Source organism: Panulirus ornatus, chromosome 16, assembly GCF_036320965.1.
Source record: "Panulirus ornatus isolate Po-2019 chromosome 16, ASM3632096v1, whole genome shotgun sequence".
Classification (NCBI taxonomy): Eukaryota; Metazoa; Arthropoda; class Malacostraca; order Decapoda; family Palinuridae; genus Panulirus; species Panulirus ornatus.
Window position 1 is genome coordinate 9,793,603 of NC_092239.1, and position 21,400 is coordinate 9,815,002.

Below are 21,400 nucleotides of genomic sequence, written 5' to 3' on the forward strand. Positions count from 1 at the left end.
CTAGAAGCAGTGAAAAGTTTTTACTAAGGATGTAAGGCATGTGAACGAGTAGGAAGAGAGAGGAGAGTGACTGGTTCCCAGTGAATGTCGGTTTGAAGCAGGGGTGTGTGATGTCCCCATGGATGTAAAATTTGTTTATGGATGGGGTGGTATGGAGGTAAATGCAAGAGTTTTGGGGAGAGGGGTGAGTATGCAGTCTTTTGGGGATGAGAGGGCCTGGGAAGTGTCAGTTGTTGTTCGCCAATGATACAGCTCTAGTGGCTGATTTGTGTGAGAAACTGCAGAAGTTGGCAGCTGAATGTGGAAAACTGTGTGAAAGGAGAAAGTTGAGAGTAAATTTGAATAAAAGCAAGGTTATAGGGTTCAGTAGGGTTGAGGAACAAGTTAACTGGGATGTAAGGTTGAATAGAGAAAAATTGGAAGTGAAGTGTTTTAGATATCTGGGGGTGGACTTACCAGCGGATGGAACCATGGAAGCGGAAGTGCCACAGGGTGGGGGAGGGGGTGCAGGTTCTGGGAGTGATGAAGAATGTGTGGAAAGAGAATATTATCTCGAGCAAAAATGGGTATATTTGAAGGAATAGTATTTCCAACAATGCTATATGCTTGCAAGGCATGGGCTATACATACCTATACATCTCAATGTAAACATATATATACACACACAGACATAAACATATATACACATGTACATAATTCATACTGTCTGCCTTTATTCATTCCTATCGCCACCTCGCCACACATGAAATAACAACCCCCTCCCCCCTCATGTCTACGAGGTAGCGCTAGGAAAAGACAACAAAGGCCACATTTGTTCACACTCATTCTCTAGCTGTCATGTAATAATGCACCGAAACCACAGCTCCCTTTCCACATCCAGGCCCCACAGAACTTTCCACGGTTTACCCCAGACGCTTCACATGCCCTCGTTCAATCCATTGACAGCACGTCGACCCCGGTATACTACATCGTTCTAATTCATTCTATTCCTTGCATGCCTTTCACCCTCCTACATGTTCAGGCCCTAATCACTCAAAATCTTTTTCACTCCATCTTTCCACCTCCAATTTGGTCTCCCACTTCTCCTCGTTCCCTCCACCTCTGACACATATATCCTCTTGGTCAATCTTTCCTCACTCATTCTCTCCATGTGGCCAAACCATTTCAAAACACCCTCTACTGCTCTCTCAACCACACTCTTTTTATTACCAAACATCTCTCTTACCCTTACATTACTTACTCGATCAAACCACCTCACACCACATACTGTCCTCAAACATCTCATTTCCAGCACATCCACCCTCCTCCGCACAACTCTATCCATAGCCCATGTCTCACAGCCATATAACATTGTTGGAACCACTCTTCCTTCAAACATACCCATTTTTGCTTTCTGAGAAAATGTTCTCGACTTCCACACATTCTTCAACACTCCCAGAATTTTTGCTCCCTCCCCCACCCTATGATTCACTTCCGCTTCCATGGTTACATCCGCTGCCAAATCCACTCCCAGATATCTAAAACACTTCACTTCCTCCAGTTTTCCTCCATTCAAACTTACCTCCCAACTGACTTGACCCTCAACCCTACTGTACCTAACCACCTTGCTCTTATTCACATTTACTCTCAGCCTTCTTCTTTCACACACTTTACCAAACTCAGTCACCAGCTTCTGCAGTTTCTCACATGAAACAGCCACCAGTGCTGTATCATCGGCGAACAACAACTGACTCACTTCCCAAGCTCTCTCATCCACAACAGAGTGCATACTTGCCCTTCTTTCCAAAACTCTTGCATTCACCTCCCTATATATATATATATATATATATATATATATATATATATATATATATATATATATATATATATATCTTTCTTTCATACTATTCGCCATTTCCCGCGTTAGCAAGGTAGTGTTAAGAACAGAGGACTGGGCCTCTGAGGGAATATCCTCCTGGCCCCCTTCTCTGTTCCTTCTTTTGGAAAATTAAAAAAAAAAAACAAGAGGGGAGGATTTCCAGCCCCCTGCTCCCTCCCCTTTTAGTCGCCTTCTACGACACGCAGGAAATACGTGGGAAGTATTCTTTCTCCCCTATCCCCAGGGATAAATATATATATATATATATATATATATATATATATATATATATATAATTTATTTCATCATACTTTGTTGCTGTCTCCCACATTAGTGAGGTGGGGGCAAGGAAACAGATGAAAGAATGGCCCAACCCACCCACATACACATGTATATACATAAACGCCCACACACGCATATATACATACCTATATTTTTCAATGTATACATACATATACATACACATATACACACATGTACATATTCATACATGCTGCCTTCATCCATTCTGCCGCCACCCCACCACATATGAAATGGTACCCTCCTCCCGTGCGAGCGCGCGAAGTAGCACTAGGAAAAGACAACAAAGGCCACATTCGTTTATACTCAGTCTCTAGCTGTCATGTGTAATGCACCAAAACCACAGCTACCTTTCCACATCCAGGCCCCACAAACCTATTCATTGTACGTCTTTAACTCTCCTGTATGTTCAGGCCCCCATCGCTCAAAATCTTTTTCACTCCATCCTTCCACCTCCAATTTGGTCACCCACTTCTTGTTCCCTCCACCTCTGACTCATATATCCTCTTTGTCAATCTTTCTTCACTCATTCTCTCCATGCGACCATACCATTTCAATACACCCTCTTCTGCTCTCTCAACCACACTCTTTTTATTGCCACACATCTCTCTTACCCTTTCATTACTTACTTGATCAAACCACCTTACATCACATATTGTCCTCAAACATCTCATTTCCCAAACATCCACCCTCCTCTGCACAACCCTATCTATAGCTCATGCCTCACAACCATATAGCATTGTTAGAACCACTATTCCTTCAAACATACCCATTTTTGCTCTCCGAGATAATGTTCTCTCCTTCCACATATTCTTCATCACTCCCAGAACCTTCGCCCCCTCCCCGACCCTGTGACTCACTTCCCCTTCCATGGTTCCATCCGCTGCTAAGTCCTCTCCCAGATATCCTTCAGATTTTCTCCATTCAAACATATGTGTACATGAGTGGATGGGTCATTCTTCATCTGTTTCCTGGCACCACCTTCCTGATGTTGATATGTATATGTGTATAGGCATTTATGTATATATATATATGTGTATATTCCTATGAGTCCATGGGGACTCATAGGAATATCTTGATCACACACAAAATTGTGATCTTTTCCAATATGTATATATGAGTGGATAGGTCGTTCTTTGTTTTCTGGTGCTACCTCGCTGATGCAGGAGGCGGCGAACGAGTATAATAAAAAAAATTAATAATATTACCACAAAGCATATTACTGAAATATATTCATCCAAGATAGATGGAAAAGCTGGACAGAAACAAAAACAAAAAGAAAGGCCAACAAAGGAAATATCCTACACGTTCCAGGGATACCAGAATTGTGAGATGGCCAAGCTATCTAGCAGTCAGCCAGCAAGACAATGATATCATTGTTAGATGGGGTTTTTGAATAGCAGGGGGAAAACCCATAATGGGTTAGGAAGTTACCAATGAATGAGATGAAGGCTTATAACTTCACCAGAAGGCAAGGGGTCAGGGAATTCCAACACTTGGGAAAAAAGATATCTCTCAAAGACTGGCCCTGGAGAGAATACCTTTCAATGCATTAGCATATGTTTTTATCAATCCTAGACATTCATTTAATGCATTCACTTGATCAAAATAAGTTTCAAACCTTCCCTCTGAACTTCCAATACACAAAACATAAATCAATGAAAATATGTATTCTACCTTTCATGATATGCCACCTTTACTATTTCATAACACTATTGTAATGATACTGGCCTGATTGCTGCTGCAGTGCAGGGTGCCATCTAACAGTGACTTGTTGGCAGGATTTGAGTGAGTTTCAAGAGCTGATTCTAAAGGAGTGTTATTTCGAGACCTTAACTCAACATCTTGTATACGACCAAGTTGGTTCCTTATAGTCAGTTCTTCTACCTAAAGATGGCAGAGTAAAAAAAGAATTGGTATAATAAGACTGATCAAAGACAACAATCTAACAGATCATCAGAAATAAATGAATATCTTTTATAGTAACATTTGGAAAAGACCTCAGTAAAATCTTCATGAGTGAACAAAAAAATCATGGAAAACTTCTCATGACAATATGCTATACACATAGAAATACTTACTGCCTGATATGAAATGTTTGCTTTGAAGAATGTATGTGAGAAATACTTAGAAAAACAGATGGATATGTATGTAGCATTTATGGATCTGGAGAAGGCATATGACAAAGTTGATAGAGATGCTCTGTAGAAGGTATCAAGAGTATATGGTGCAGGAGGTAAGTTGCTAGAAGCAGTGAAAAGTTTTTATCGAGGATGTAAGCATGTGTACGAGTAGGAAGAGAAGAAAGTGACTGGTTCTCAGTGAATGTCGGCTTGCAGTATTTGTGCGTGATGTCTCCATGGTTGTTTGATTTGTTTATGGATGGGGTTGTTAGGAAGGTGAATGCAAGAGTTTTGAAGAGAGGGGCAAGTACGCAATCTGTTGTGGATGAGAGGGCTTGGGAAGTAAGTCAGTTGTTGTTCACTGATGATACAGCGCTGGTGGCTTATTCGGGTGAGAAACTGCAGAAGTTGGTGACTAAGTTTGCTAAAGTGTGTGAAAGAAGAAAGCTGAGAGTAAATGTGAATAAGAGCAAGGTTATTAAGTTCTGTAGGGTTGAAGGACAAGATAATTGGGAGGTAAGCTTGAATGGAGGGAAACTGGAGGAAGTGAAGTGTTTTAGATATCTGGGAGTGGATTTAGTGGAAGTGAGTCACAGGGTGGGGGAGGGGGGCGAAGGTTCTGGGAGCGTTGAAGAATGTGTGGAAGGTGAGAACGTTATCTCGGTGAGCAAAAATAGGTATGTTTGAAGGAATAGGAGGTCCAACAATTCTATATGGTTGCGAGGCATGGGCTATAGACAGGGTTGTGCAGAGGAGGGTGGATGTGTTGGAAATGAGATGTATGAGGACAATATGTGGTGTGAGGTGGTTTGATTATGTAATGAAAGGGTAAGAGAGATGTGTGGTTATAAAAAGAATGTGGTTGAAAGAGCAGAAGAGGGTGTACTGAAATGGTTTGGTCACATGGAGAGAATTAGCGAGGAAAGACTGACAAAGAATATATATATGTCAGAGGTGGAGGGAACGAGAAGAAAAAGGAGACCAAATTGGAGGTGGAAGGATGGAGCGAAACAGATTTTGAGCGATGGGGCCTGAACATACTGGAAGCTGAAAGGTGTGCAAGGAATAGAGAGAACTGGAACAATGTGGTATATCAGGGTCGCTGTGCTGTCAATGGATTGAACCAGGGCATGTGAAGTGTGTGGGGTAAACTATGGAAAGTTTTGTGGGGCCTGGTAGTCAAACAGTTTCTTGCCTACATTAAATCACACCTTACCATACAACTTTTCTTGATATCTTTCTTTCTTCATTCCCACTTTTACATTCTCCCTTCTAAATGCAAGTTGGGGCGAGTCTTATGGTTAAACTCATTCTTGTTTCTTAATGAAAATGTCTTTCTCATAACCAAACTGTCACAGAATGTTTCTGCAAATGTTCTTACTGTGGACTCTTATAACAGTTTAAGTATACATAAGAGATTCTCTATATACAATCCTGCTAAGACTGTCGGAAAAGGAGATATAAAACAGATAAACTGATACAGTATTTCTCTGTTTATACACTATTCTACTTTTTAATGTTTGTATCACGCTTATGAAAACTACCAGTAAAAATGCATTTTTCTTTTCATCAACAAAAGAAATGTAGATCTAGAACCAAGAAAGGGAGTGGACAAGACAGTTAATGGTACTATAGGGGTGATGTGAATCATAGGGTGGGAGAGAGATAAAGGTCCTGAGTGTGCTGAAGAGTGTATAGAAGGAAAAGACTGTCTGTTAGATGGGCATGATTCTTGGGCCTTAAATACAAAAGAATTGAAGAGGGAGAACAGGTTCAAAATGAAATGCCTGAGGAGTGGGGGTGATCATATAAATAATGATAGGGTATTGACCTACCTAAGAACACCTATGACAAAATTTTGCTATGATGGCAGGGCTAGTGCATAGTCCTCACTCCAAGTTCTGCTTGATGAATAATACTGCTTCTTTCTACTGACACCTGCATTACATACTTATCTATTCTGGGTTCATGTGGGACTTATTTCAATTACAGGTCAAGTTTTTCTTTAAATGTTCTGTAGTTGTTCCATGAATGTTTCTGATTTCTCCTGAAAGTCTATTCTGGATTCATCTGGGACTGATTTCACCCACATCTAGTTTTCTATTACATGTTTGGTAGTTATTCCATGCATGCTTCTTATTTCTGCAGGTAGTACACTGAAAAGTCACTCTAGCTTCCAGGCAAGGCTTTCAATAATATTGTCTAATTTACTTTTGATATGTTCCATGATATTCTTCTAAAGATAGTACTATACGCAATACAATTAAACTGATCCTCATGATAATCAGTTATTCAAGCCTTGACAATGATAAAATAGGCGGGACCATGTTGTCATGGCTTTCAAAACTAATGTTATTGTTTCAAGAAAGTTTTGCAGCTCACAATAATGCATGTTCTTTTTACTAATGAGTGCTGGGTACAAATAAGGATATAAACAGATGTCCTCCCAAAATGTGCAACTCTCAATATAAACAAAATTAAGGTGGGAAAAAGTATACAGTATAGGTACAAAGTTGTTTTCTGTAAGGACATAAACAAGGGTCAAATGTAAGTGTTGAGAGTGTTGTAAGCATGGAGGCATGTCAAGAATTGTACAAGAACAAAAATTCATAGAGAGGGTTCTGCAGAGGACATCATGCAAAATACTGTGAAACTATGCACTGGATTCTGAATAGATGTGAGAGGTAGGCTTTGCCCAAAAAATGTTATGGTGAAACTCTAAAGAACAGCATGAAAAGGTAGGATAAAAGCACCAATACTGTACCATTAAATGAACTTAATGATATATCAAAATTAGACTCTCCTGTATTATGAAAAACTGGTTTAATATCACTCCAGACATGGAAATATAAGTTGAAAATACATGGTATCTTGTAACTAAGGTTAAGAATACTGTGCATTATACAAGTCAACCAGAAGTTCTTGAGTAAGTTACAATTGATTGCCATCACATACCTATGTCCCAACTTATAATTCTACAATCATTCTTACCAAATGATATACACTACCATATCAATTCCCTTCTTAATAAAATATCTGTCTTATTTGTCTGCAAATATATTTCTACAAGTATTTTAATCACAGATTGCATCTTACTATCATACTTTTCTTAATATTTATCACTCCATTCATCTTGTATGATATCTGACTTTCTTTCTACTCTCATTTTAAAAGACATCTTCATACCTTTCATATGTTCCCAATGACAGAAGGAATTTACCTGTAATCTGTTCAGCCCATTTCGATACTTTTCTATCAACTCTCTCAGGACTACTTCTTCCTTCTGAAGAACTGCTAATTCAGCCCTCCTCAGTCTATCTTGGCCAGCCATCTAAAAGTAACATAAAATGTGAAACTTATTTAAATGAACTACACGGAGGAATAACAAAGTTTATGGAAAAATAAAGAACACTTATACTCTATACATGACTTCATCCTTTTATTTGATTATCTAGAAAAGCTAGGTTTTGAATGAAAAACTTTTCTCACTGAGGTGGTGCCACATGAGCATTAAACAATCCTCGGGTATTGTTGAGATGAAGATTCCTTCCTAATCACTGAATTGGTGAGGAAGCATAACTTCTCTCACCCTCTTTGGTCAATTCACCAATCACCAAAGTCTTTTTTCATTAAAGAGCTTGCTCTCAGCCAATCAGTGACTGCCCCTAGCTGTTGCCACCTTCCCACTAGCTCTCAGAAAAAGACCTCCTCATAATTTGGGGATTGCAGCACCAACCAAAATGTACAGAAAAAAATGTTTTTCACATTAGAAGGGAAGGCCAGGCAGGGTTAGAAAATGAAAAGCTGCTTGCACTGCACCCCCCTTAACCACACTGATATTTGAAGAAGTACTGGAAACAGATTCACTGAGGAAAAGAAACTCCAGAGTCTCAGAGCCTCATACACAATACCTAAACATAGGAACTATTGTTGAAAGTGGAATTAAAATGCCAAAGACCTTTAATCTTGGATTCCTTCAACAGAGACTATTTCTGGGAGTGCTATGGTAGATATCGCTTCACTAACATTATGTGCTCTAGCCTAAAATCCTGGTGAAATCCAAAGGCTTTAATGAGATCAGGCAAATTGCCCTCTTGATGAAACCATCCAAGAGTGGATAAACGTTAGAACAATATCAAAATTTAAGGTAACATTCTGGCCAAAACCTGGAATTAGATTAACTTAAAAGCTATGTGCATAATACACTAAGATCATGAGAAGCAAGTGTTTTGGAAGCAGCTGAATGAGCATATCATCAGTTTTGATGTATGAGACCAAGTATTAGTGACGGATGATGTAAATGCAAAGGTAAATAATGAGGCAATTATGGGTATAATTGAGGCATATGGGGTATTCAGCATTACAAATGGAAATTGTGAGAACCTTATGGAGTTGTATGATGAAAAAAGACGAGATTGGAAACACCTAGTTCTGTAATTCCACCTTTTGACTCAATGAACATACTTGGTATTACTTTCACATCCACTCCTTCTTGGAAACCCCACTTTATGGGCATAGCTGGGTTTGCCTCAGAGGAACTGGGTGTCCTGTTTAGATGTCAAAACTTCTTATTCTGAACAGTTGTTTCGTTTACACAAAGGATTGATTCATCCTTGCATTGAGTAATACTCTAACACCTGGGATGGTTCTAGATCTGCATCATTACTCCCAGGCTAACTTCCAAACTTGACCCTACACAGCAATACTGGTTTACTTTCCCTCTTCTACAGATATTACTTTAGTTAATGCTCTTGAGCTGCTTGTATGCCCCCATCACTAACCAGACCTCATAATACTTGGCAAGCTGCTGCATCACATGATTACTGTGAGGCTGTTGGCAACTAAAGGGTAGGCTGTTTTGATAATTGTGTCTTTCTTTACATATAAAAGCTTTAAAACTCTACCTTGGCACACTTTAAAGGACAGATTTTCACTTCCTCCAAATTCATAAATGCTTTCCCTTGTCCCTTCTTTTCCCCTTCATAATCCTCACTATATTTCAATTAAGGTCTGGCCTTGATGTGGACTTTTGTCCATGACTGGAGCTTTCAGCATAAATAAAAAGAGGGTTATACACAAGCATACATATGTGAATAAGAGAGATGGTCAACAGGCAATATAAGACTATATATTAATTGATAGGCATGCAAAACACAGAAACTCTTGGATGAAAATATGTTGAGAGAGGAAGCAGGCAGGATTTCTGATCACTATCTTGTGAAGGTGAAGATTTGTAGAGGTCTTCAAAAAAGAGGAAACAATGTCAGGGGATAAGAGAGTGGTGAGAGTGAGCTTGGAAGGGAGACTTGAGTGAAGAAATACCAGGAGAGATCTAGTGTAGAATGGCAAAAGTGAGAGTAATTGAAGTGAGGGGAGTGGATGAGAAATGGGACACATTTAGGTAAGCAGCGATGGCATGTGCAAGAGATACATGTGGCATGCATAAGGTGGGAGGTGGGCTAATTAGGAAAGGCAGTGAGCGGTTCGATGAAGAAGTAAAGTTGCTAGAGAAAGAGAAAAGAGAGGCATTTGGGCTGTACTTACAAGGAAGGAGTGGCAATGATTGGGAGATTTGTTAAGAGAAAGTGGCAGGTCAAAAGGAAGGTGCAGGGGTTGAAAAAACTGGCATACGGAAGATGGAGTGAGAGAGTATCATTAAACTTTAGGGAGAATAAAAAGATGTTTAGGAAGGAGATAAATGATATGCAAAAGACAAGAGAACAAATGTGAACATCAGTGAAGGGGGAACAAGGGGAAGTGATAGCAGGTAGTGATGAAGTGAGTAGGAGATGGAGTGAGTATTTTGAAGGGCTGTTAAATGTGTTTGATGATGAAGCAGCAGGTGTAAGGTGTTTTGGTTGGGGTGGTATGTAGAGTGAAAGATTCATGAAAAGAGATGAGGTGGTGAAAGCCTGGCAGAAGATGAAATATGGAAAGGTGGTGGGAGTGCATGGTATTGCAGTTGAATTCACTGAGAAAGGGGGTGACTGTGTTCTTGATTGGTTGGTAAGGATATTCAATGTATGTATGGATCATGGTGAACTGCCTGAGGATTGGCAAATGCATGTATAAAGGCAAAAGGGATAAAGGTGAGTGTTCAAATTACTGAGGTGTACGTTTGTTGAATATATCTGGTAAGGTGTAAGGAACGGTACTGATTGAGAGGCTGAAAGAATGTAAAGAGCATCAGACTGAGGAGGAGCTGTATGGTTTCAGAAGTGGTAAAGGATGTGTGGATCAGGTGTTTGCTTTGAAGAATGTATGTGAGAAATATTTAGGAAAACAGATGGATTTGTATGTCGCATTTATGGATCTGTAGAAGGCATACAACAGGGTTGTCAGAAATGCTTTGCAGAGGGAATTAAGAAAATATTCGGTTTGGGAGGTAAGATGTTAGACTCAGAGCTTTGCAGAAGGCATTAAGAAAATATTTGGTTTGGGAGGTAAGATGTTAGACTCAGAGAAGTTTTTATCTATGGTGTAAGGCATGTGTATGAGTTAGAAGGAAGGAGAGTGAATGGTTCCCAGTAAAGGTTGGTCTGTGGCAGGGGAGTGTGATGTCAGTATGGTTGTTTAATTTATTTATGGACTGGGTGGTGAGGGAGGTAAATGCAAGAGTCTTGGAGACAGGGGCGAGAGTGCAGTTTGTTAGGGATGAAAGGGCCTGGGAAAATAGTCAGCTGCTGTTTGCTGATGATACAGCACTGGTGGCTGATACGAGTGAGAAACTGCAGAAGATGGTGACTGAGTTTGGAAGAGAATGTGAAAGGAGAAAGTTGAGAGTGAATGTGAATAAAAGCAAGGCTATTAGCTTTAGCAGGGTTGAGGGACAAGTTAGATGGGATTTATGTTTAAATGGAGAAAAATTGGAGGAAGTGAGGTGTTTTATATATCTGCGAGTGAACATGGCAGCAAATGGAACCATGGAAGCAAAAATGAGTCAAAGAGTGGGGAAAGGGATGAAGGTACTGGGAGCACTGAAGAATGTGTGGAAAGAGACAATGTAATCTGAAATGGCAAAAATGGTTATATTTGAAGGAATAGTAGTTCTAACAATATCATATGGTTGCGAAGCGTGGGCTATAGATAAGGTTGTACCGAGGAGGGTGGATGTGTTGGAAATGAAGTGTTTGACGACAATGTGTGGTGTGAGGTGATTTTATCTTATCAAGTAATGAAAGGGAAAGATATGTGTGAAAATAAAAAGTGTGGTTGAAAGAGAAGAAGAGGGTGTTGAAATGGTTTGAACATATGGAAAGGATGAGTGAGGAAAAGTTGACAAAAAGGATGTGTATCAGAAATGGAGGGAACAAGGAGAACCAAATTGGAGATGGAAGGATAGCATGAAAAAGACTTTGAGCAATTAAGGCCTAATCACGCAGGAGGGTGAAAGGTGTGCACAGAATAAAGTGAATTGGAACAATGTGGTTTACTGGGGTCGATATGCCATCAATGAACTGAACCAGAGCATGTGAAACATCTGGGGTAAACCATAGAAAAATGCATGGGGCTTGGATGTACATAGAAGGCAGTGGTTTCAGAACATTACACTTGACAGCTAGAGAATGGGTGTGAGTGTATGTGGCCTTTTTTCATGTTTTCTGGCACTACCTCGCAGATGAAGAGGGTGGCAATCAGGTGTGGGGGAAGAGAAGAGAATGTATATGTTATCTTTTTCCCTTTGTTTGTCTATTTGTGTTGTTTCCTGTGGGGTAGGGTGATGTCAGAAGTGGATGAAGGTGAGCAAGTATGAATATGTATATGTGTATGTATGTCTGTGTATGTATACAAATATGTATACATGTGAATAAGAGCAAGGTTATTAGGTACAGTAGGGTTGAGGGTCAAGTCAATTGGGAGGTAAGTTTGAATGGAGAAAAACTGGAGGAAGTAAAGTGTTTTAGATATCTGGGAGTGGATCTGGCAGCAGATGGAACCATGGAAGCGGAAGTGAATCATAGGGTGGGGGAGGGGGCGAAAATCCTGGGAGCCTTGAAGAATGTGTGGAAGTCGAGAACATTATCTCCGAAAGCAAAAATGGGTATGTTTGAAGGAATAGTGGTTCCAACAATGTTATATGGTTGCGAGGCGTGAGCTATGGATAGAGTTGTGCGCAGGAGGGTGGATGTGCTGGAAATGAGATGTTTGAGGACAATGTGTGGTGTGAGGTGGTTTGATCGAGTAAGTAATGTAAGGATAAGAGAGATGTGTGGAAATAAAAAAAGCGTGGTTGAGAGAGCAGAAGAGGGTGTTTTGAAATGGTTTGGACACATGGAGAGAATGAGTGAGGAAAGATTGACCAAGAGGATATATGTGTCGGAGGTGGAGGGAACGAGGAGAAGCGGGAGACCAAATTGGAGGTGGAAAGATGGAGTGAAAAAGATTTTGAGTGATCGAGGCCTGAACATGCAGGAGGGTGAAAGGCGGGCAAGGAATAGAGTGAATTGGATCGATGTGGTATACCAGGGTTGACGTGCTGTCAATGGATTGAATCAGGGCATGTGAAGCGTCTGGGGTAAACCATGGAAAGTTGTGTGGGGCCTGGATGTGGAAAGGGAGCTGTGGTTTCGGGCATTATCGCATGATAGCTAGAGACTGAGTGTGAACGAATGGGGCCTTTGTCTTTTCCTAGCACTACCTCGCACACATGAGGGGGGAGGGGGATGGTATTCCATGTGTGGCGAGGTGGCGATGGGAATGAATAAAGGCAGACAGTGTGAATTGTGTGCATGGGTATATATGTATGTGTCTATGTGTGTATATATATGTGTGCATTGAGATGTATAGGTATGTATATTTGCATGTGTGGACGTGTATGTATATACATGTGTATGGGGATGGGTTGGGCCATTTCTTTCGTCTGTTTCCTTGCGCTACCTCGCAAACACGGGAGACAGCGACAAAGCAAATATATAATAAATGTATGTACGTATGTGTAGATATGTATATAAATGTGTGGGAGAAAAAATACTTCCCACGTATTCCCTGCGTGTCGTAGAAGGTGACTAAAGGGGGCGGGAGTGGGGGGCTGAAAACCCTCCCCTCCTTGAAATTCAATTTCTGAAAAGGGAAATAGAAGGAGTCAAGCGGGGAGTGACCATCCTCCTCGAAGGCTCAGATTGGGGTGTCTGAATGTGTGTGGATGTAACCAAGATAAGAAAGAAAGAGGAGATAGGTACTATGTTTGAGGAAAGAAACCTGGATGTTCTGGCTCTGAGTGAAATGAAGCTCAAAGGTAAAGGAGAAGAGTGGTTTGGGAAAGTTTTGGGAGTAAAGCCAGGGGTTGGTCTTTTCCTAGCGCTACCTCCTGCACATGTGGAGGGAGGGGGTTGTCATTTCATGTGTGGTGGGGTGGTGACAGGAATGAATAAGGGCAGACAGTATGAATTATGTACATGTGTATATATGTATATGTCTGTGTGTGTATACATATGTATACATTGAGATGTACAGGTATGGATATGTGCTGTTTGTGGATGTGTATGTATATACATGTGTATGTGGGTAGGTTGGGCCATTCTTTCATCTGTCTCCTTGTGCTACATCCCTAACGCAGGAGACAGCGACAAAGTATAATACATAAAATAAATATAATATACATACATATATCACGAATACATATTTTTTTTTTTTTTTTTTTTATACTTTGTCGCTGTCTCCCGCGTTTGCGAGGTAGCGCAAGGAAACAGACGAAAGAAATGGCCCCCCCCCCCCCATACACATGTATATACATACGTCCACACACGCAAATATACATACCTACACAGCTTTCCATGGTTTACCCCAGACGCTTCACATGCCTTGATTCAATCCACTGACAGCACGTCAACCCCGGTATACCACATCGCTCCAATTCACTCTATTCCTTGCCCTCCTTTCACCCTCCTGCATGTTCAGGCCCCGATCACACAAAATCTTTTTCACTCCATCTTTCCACCTCCAATTTGGTCTCCCTCTTCTCCTCGTTCCCTCCACCTCCGACACATATATCCTCTTGGTCAATCTTTCCTCACTCATTCTCTCCATGTGCCCAAACCACTTCAAAACACCCTCTTCTGCTCTCTCAACCACGCTCTTTTTATTTCCACACATCTCTCTTACCCTTACGTTACTCACTCGATCAAACCACCTCACACCACACATTGTCCTCAAACATCTCATTTCCAGCACATCCATCCTCCTGCGCACAACTCTATCCATAGCCCACGCCTCGCAACCATACAACATTGTTGGAACCACTATTCCTTCAAACATACCCATTTTTGCTTTCCGAGATAATGTTCTCGACTTCCACACATTCTTCAAGGCCCCCAGAATTTTCGCCCCCTCCCCCACCCTATGATCCACTTCCGCTTCCATGGTTCCATCCGCTGCCAGATCCACTCCCAGATATCTAAAACACTTCACTTCCTCCAGTTTTTCTCCATTCAAACTCACCTCCCAATTGACTTGACCCTCAACCCTACTGTACCTAATAACCTTGCTCTTATTCACATTTACTCTTAACTTTCTTCTTCCACACACTTTACCAAACTCAGTCACCAGCTTCTGCAGTTTCTCACATGAATCAGCCACCAGCGCTGTATCATCAGCGAACAACAACTGACTCACTTCCCAAGCTCTCTCATCCCCAACAGACTTCATACTTGCCCCTCTTTCCAAAACTCTTGCATTTACCTCCCTAACAACCCCATCCATAAACAAATTAAACAACCATGGAGACATCACACACCCCTGCCGCAAACCTACATTCACTGAGAACCAATCACTTTCCTCTCTTCCTACACGTACACATGCCTTACATCCTCGATAAAAACTTTTCACTGCTTCTAACAACTTTCCTCCCACACCATATATTCTTAATACCTTCCACAGAGCATCTCTATCAACTCTATCATATGCCTTCTCCAGATCCATAAATGCTACATACAAATCCATTTGCTTTTCTAAGTATTTCTCACATACATTCTTCAAAGCAAACACCTGATCCACACATCCTCTACCACTTCTGAAACCACACTGCTCTTCCCCAATCTGATGCTCTGTACATGCCTTCACCCTCTCAATCAATACCCTCCCATATAATTTACCAGGAATACTCAACAAACTTATACCTCTGTAATTTGAGCATTCACTCTTATCCCCTTTGCTTTGTACAATGGCACTATGCACGCATTCCGCCAATCCTCAGGCACCTCACCATGAGTCATACATACATTAAATAACCTTACCAACCAGTCAACAATACAGTCACCCCCTTTTTTAATAAATTCCACTGCAATACCATCCAAACCTGCTGCCTTGCCGGCTTTCATCTTCCGCAAAGCTTTCACTACCTCTTCTCTGTTCACCAAATCATTTTCCCTAACCCTCTCACTCTGCACACCACCTTGACCAAAACACCCTATATCTGCCACTCTATCATCAAACACATTCAACAAACCTTCAAAATACTCACTCCATCTCCTTCTCACATCACCACTACTTGTTATCACCTCCCCATTTGCGCCCTTCACTGAAGTTCCCATTTGCTCCCTTGTCTTACGCACTTTATTTACCTCCTTCCAGAACATCTTTTTATTCTCCCTAAAATTTAATGATACTCTCTCACCCCAACTCTCATTTGCCCTTTTTTTCACCTCTTGCACCTTTCTCTTGACCTCCTGTCTCTTTCTTTTATACATCTCCCACTCAATTGCATTTTTTCCCTGCAAAAATCGTCCAAATGCCTCTCTCTTCTCTTTCACTAATACTCTTACTTCTTCATCCCACCACTCACTACCCTTTCTAATCAACCCACCTCCCACTCTTCTCATGCCACAAGCATCTTTTGCGCAATCCATCACTGATTCCCTAAATACATCCCATTCCTCCCCCACTCCCCTTGCTTCCATTGTTCTCACCTTTTTCCATTCTGTACTCAGTCTCTCCTGGTACTTCCTCACACAGGTCTCCTTCTCAAGCTCACTTACTCTCACCACCCTCTTCACCCCAACATTCACTCTTCTTTTCTGAAAACCCATACAGATCTTCACCTTAGCCTCCACAAGATAATGATCAGACATCCCTCCAGTTGCACCTCTCAGCACATTAACATCCAAAAGTCTCTCTTTCGCACGCCTGTCAATTAACACGTAATCCAATAACGCTCTCTGGCCATCTCTCCTACTTACATAAGTATACTTATGTATATCTCGCTTTTTAAACCAGGTATTCCCAATCATCAGTCCTTTTTCAGCACATAAATCTACAAGCTCTTCACCATTTCCATTTACAACACTGAACACCCCATGTATACCAATTATTCCCTCAACTGCCACATTACTCACCTTTGCATTCAAATCACCCATCACTATAACCCGGTCTCGTGCATCAAAACCACTAACACACTCATTCAGCTGCTCCCAAAACACTTGCCTCTCTTGATCTTTCTTCTCATGCCCAGGTGCATATGCACCAATAATCACCCACCTCTCTCCATCAACTTTCAGTTTTACCCATATTAATCGAGAATTTACTTTCTTACACTCTATCACATACTCCCACAACTCCTGTTTCAGGAGTATTGCTACTCCTTCCCTTGCTCTTGTCCTCTCACTAACCCCTGACTTTACTCCCCAGACATTCCCAAACCACTCTTCCCCTTTACCCTTGAGCTTCGTTTCACTCAGAGCCAAAACATCCAGGTTCCTTTCCTCAAACATACTACCTATCTCTCCTTTTTTCACATCTTGGTTACATCCACACACATTTAGGCACCCCACTCTGAGCCTTCGAGGAGGATGAGCACTCCCCGCGTGACTCCTTCTTCTGTTTCCCATTTTAGAAAGTTAATACAAGGAGGGGAGGATTTCTGGGCCCCCGCTCCCGTCCCCTCTAGTCGCTTTCTACGACACGCGAGGAATACGTGGGAAGTATTCTTTCACCCCTATCCCCAGGGATAATATACATATATATACACATATACACATACACACACATACACATACATACGCACATATTGTATGGTGAACAATACAATATCCATAAAAACATATTGGTTATTAAACAAAAAAGGGAAAAATTAGGCCTTTTCTCCAGCAAATTACCTGGGTTCCTCAATAACTGCTTTACATAATAAAAAAAGAGAAAACCTGATCTCTATGCTTCATTTACAAAAGGCTAATAAAATATCAAACCGACTACAATGCTTAAACAGTTGCCTCTTCAATTTTGTTTACCTTCCACCTTGCAAACCATAGAAAATCTATTTAACTTTACAATTTCAAAGTATATTTGATTCACTATTATCACTCTGATAACATGCACAAGTTTTATATGTATTTCAGCATAACACACTAAAAGTGCAGAAGCAATGCTTGGGTTTCAAGTGAATTGTCACTAAAGATATATCTTAATGTTATTTTTCTTACCCTGAAAATTTTATGACTAGTTATTACTATGTTTTATCCAATATAAGAAATCTTTCCTTGTTATGTGTGATTTGTCAACAATTTCTTCATAAAAATAAAATTATATAAGTCTAAGATTGCCATATTAAGAATATATATATTAAGAATATATGGTGTGGGACGTAAGTTGTTAGAAGCAGTGAAAAGTTTTTATCAAGGATGTAAGGCATGTGTACGTGTAGGAAGAGAGGAAAGTCACTGGTTCTCAATGAATGTTGGTTTGCGGCAGGGGTGCATGATGTCTCCATGGTTGTTTAATTTGTTTATGGATGGAATTGTTAGGGAGGTGAATGCAAGAGTTTTGGAAAGAGGGGCAAGTATGCAGTCTGTTGTGGATGAGAGAGCTTGGGAAGTGAGTCAGTTGTTTGCTGATGATACAGCGCTGATGGCTGATTCGAGTGAGAAACTGCAGAAGCTGGTGACTGAGTTTAGTAAAGTTTGTGAAAGAAGAAAACTGAGAATAAGAGCAAGGAAATTAGGTACAGTAGGGTTGAGGGACAAGTACATTGGGAGGTAAGTTTGAATGGAGAAAAACTGGAGGAAGTGAAGTGTTTTAGATATCTGGGAGTGGATTTGGCAGCGGATGGAGCCATGGAAGCAGAGGTGAGTCATAGGGTTGGGGAGGGGCAAAAGTTCTGGGAACGTTGAAGACTGTGTGGAAGTCGAAAATGTTATCTTGGAAAGGAAAAATGAGTATGATTGAAGGAATAGTGGTTCCAACAATGATATATGGTTGCAAGGCGTGGGCTATAGACCGAGTTGTGCGGTGGAGGGTACATGTGCTGGAAATGAGATGTTTGAGAACAATATGTGGTGTGAGGTGGTTTGATCCAGTAAGTAATAATAGGGTAAGAGAGATGTGTGGTAATAAAAAGATTGTAGTTGAGAGAGCAGAAGAGGGTGTTTTGAAATGGTTTGGTCACATGGAGAGAATGAGTGAGGATAGATTGACAAAGAGGATATATGTGTCAGAGGTGGAGGGAACGAGGAGAAGTGGAAGACCAAATTGGAGGTGGAAAGACGGAGTGAAAAAGATTTTAAGTGATCAGGACCTGAACATGCAGGAGGGTGAAAGGCGTGCAAGGAATAGAGTGAATTGGAACGATGTAGTATACTGGGGTCAACATGCTCTCAATGGACTGAACCAGGGTATGTGAAGTGTCTGGGGTAAACCATGGAAAGTTCTGCGGGGCCTGGAGGTGGAAAGGGAGCTGTGGTTTCGGTGCATTATACATGACAGCTTAGAGACTGAGTGTGAATAAATGTGGCCTTTGTTGTCTTTTCCTAGTGCTACCTCGCACACATGCAGGGGGGAGGGGGTTGTTGTTTCATGTGTGGTGGGGTGGCAACGGGAATGAATAAGGGCAGACAGTATGAATTATGTACATGTGTATATATGTATATGTCTGTGTGTGTATATATATGTATACGTTGAGATGTATAGGTATGTATATGTGCGTGTGTGGATGCACATGTATATACATGTGTATGTGGATGGGTTGGGCCATTCTTTCGTCTGTTTCCTTGCGCTACCTCGCTAACACGGGTGACGGCGACAAAGTATAATAATTATATAAATATACATATGTAGTACATAAGTAGCAAGTGTAGATAAGATGTAGGTAGAAACCCCAAAGAAAAGGAAACTATGAAATGTTTGGGCTCTTGTATACTAGATTGTCAGTGTTGATAATTTAATAAATGAAAGCACTTGACACTTCACACTGTCTGTTTCCTTGTGGTTTTACCTGTATATTTAGGAGTATTATTGGACTCTACCTGCTCATGGATATGCTGAGAATGAAAAGTTAACTTTGGCTAGGACTAACATCTTTCTACATTGTCCTGTGCGGAGACTTTATGAAGGTGAACTGGAGTTTGAGCATGAGACTGACAGCAAGGTTGAGGCTGAGGATGAAGGTTTCAATAAACTGAGCATTGACCTGGACTGCTTTCTTTATACACTGTCCTGTGTGAGACACTGGAGAGCTTAAGGGTAAGGTGAGACAGTGGGTGAAAGTTAGGTTAGGATGAATATCTGCCTCGATTGCTTTTTTTTTTTTTGCATAGTGCTTTGTGTGGCAAGTATGCTCTGGAGCACCAGTACCACTTTGGCACTATGACCACTTGGTATGCTGACAGAAGAAGTAAGGGTAATGGGGTGATTGTTCTTTGGGAGGGGCTGCATGAAAATATGCTTCCTAGAAGAAGAAAAGGTTGGGGCTTTACAATAAGGTAAGTGTCAGCAATGGATTGCTCTCTTTATACACTATCCTGTATGGTAACTTCATGAGGCTGAGGGTTAGGTTGGGGTAACCACTGGCCTGGATTACTCTAATTATAAACTGTACTGTGTTGCAACTTAGTGAAGCTGAGGATACGGTAAGCAATGGCCTGGATTGTTCTATTTATATTTTGTCGTGTGTGGTAGCTTGGTGAGGTTCAGCATTATAGTGAAGATAAGGTCAAGGTGAGTATTGGTCTAGATTACTCTCTGTATACAATCATTAGTGGCGATTCGGTTAGGTTGAGGGTAAGGTTGAGGATGAGGTTGTGGGAAATTTGAAGATTATGTTTTGGTAAGCACTGCTTTGGATTTCTTTGCACAAATTTCTAGAGGGCGAATGTCCTGTGGCAACTGTCCTCTGAGGCCCTAGTAGCACTTGAGCGAAATTATCTTTGATAATGGTGCTAATACTGTCTCACTCACACACTAAAGAATTACCTCATATATTTGCATAAAATACTTGTCAAACACAAGTTTGGCTACATCACCTTTACCGAGTCCTTCTACAATATAAGCAGCATTTCCATACGAATAGGAAGCAACATCATTTGTGTCAGACTATGTTTACATTCGGCGGCAGTCTCAGGGTCGTGATACAATTGTATTTTCAAGGAATGAACAGAGTCGAGATATCAATAATCTAATTTATCACTAATTAAAGATTTTGGGGTATATGATACCAAAAAGAAATTATGAGTGTAATATCTGTCTCTTTTATTTGCCATAATACGTTTTTTATTCATAATTAGGAATAAGAACCTGGATATTCTACTATTTCAAGAAATTCCATAATGTTTTTATATTACGCGAAATATTTTGTTCAAGCAAAACTAAATTAGATTATACTCGTCTCTTTTTTCAACAGGATATATGTATCCTCATTTATGTTTCTGCTTCTAAGGTGTGTGACAAGCATAATAAAAACATGGAAGAAGAAGCAGCTTCTCACGGTAAGCTAATCTTTATGTGTATATGTTTTGAATTAGTCAGGATATATAATACACGTCTTGAAATAACAGATATTTGTAAGTTTCCATGTAGTTTAGGTGTATGAGGTATTGAGTCAAATGAATGTACTAAAGGAAACAATTGTGTGGATTGTCACTGGACTTTGGTCGCAGCTCTCATCTCCGCCCCCACAAACACTTGCACTTCAGTACTCTCCTCAGATACCTATAGATTAGTGAAGGGAAGTTAAAACATATATATGTTCAATTGTTGTTATATATCTGTATAGCCCACAAAGGTTACTTTGTTACCATGCAAAATTAGTGACTATGACCTGTAACATTATAACTATGTTAGATAATTTTATGCTGGAATATAATGTTACTTGGTTAGTTGTAGTAGTGATTTTTACGGAATTGTTAGAAATACTATG

General features: G+C 40.6%; 2 protein-coding genes across 5 annotated transcripts in view; one reads left to right on the top strand and one right to left on the bottom strand.

Annotated features, from left to right (window-relative positions):
- LOC139754134 (uncharacterized) overlaps positions 1-20,647 on the bottom strand; it is a 40,345-nt gene extending 19,698 nt beyond the window's left edge. For all 3 annotated transcript variants that reach the window (XM_071671255.1, XM_071671257.1, XM_071671256.1), the window contains exons 1-3: positions 20,508-20,647; positions 7,502-7,612; positions 3,890-4,045 (exon numbers count right to left, since the gene is read on the bottom strand). In XM_071671255.1, coding sequence (XP_071527356.1) covers positions 3,890-4,045; positions 7,502-7,612 — 267 coding nt within the window. In that variant the 5' untranslated portion in view covers positions 20,508-20,647. The remainder of the gene's footprint in view (positions 1-3,889; positions 4,046-7,501; positions 7,613-20,507) is intronic.
- A 113-nt stretch (positions 20,648-20,760) lies between these two features.
- The window catches only part of LIMK1 (LIM domain kinase 1), an 85,977-nt gene continuing 85,337 nt past the window's right edge, over positions 20,761-21,400 (top strand). Inside the window, exon 1 of one of the 2 annotated variants that reach the window (XM_071671247.1) lies at positions 20,761-20,969. In XM_071671247.1, coding sequence (XP_071527348.1) covers positions 20,945-20,969 — 25 coding nt within the window. In that variant the 5' untranslated portion in view covers positions 20,761-20,944. The remainder of the gene's footprint in view (positions 20,970-21,400) is intronic. The other variant, XM_071671248.1, reaches the window with a different exon arrangement.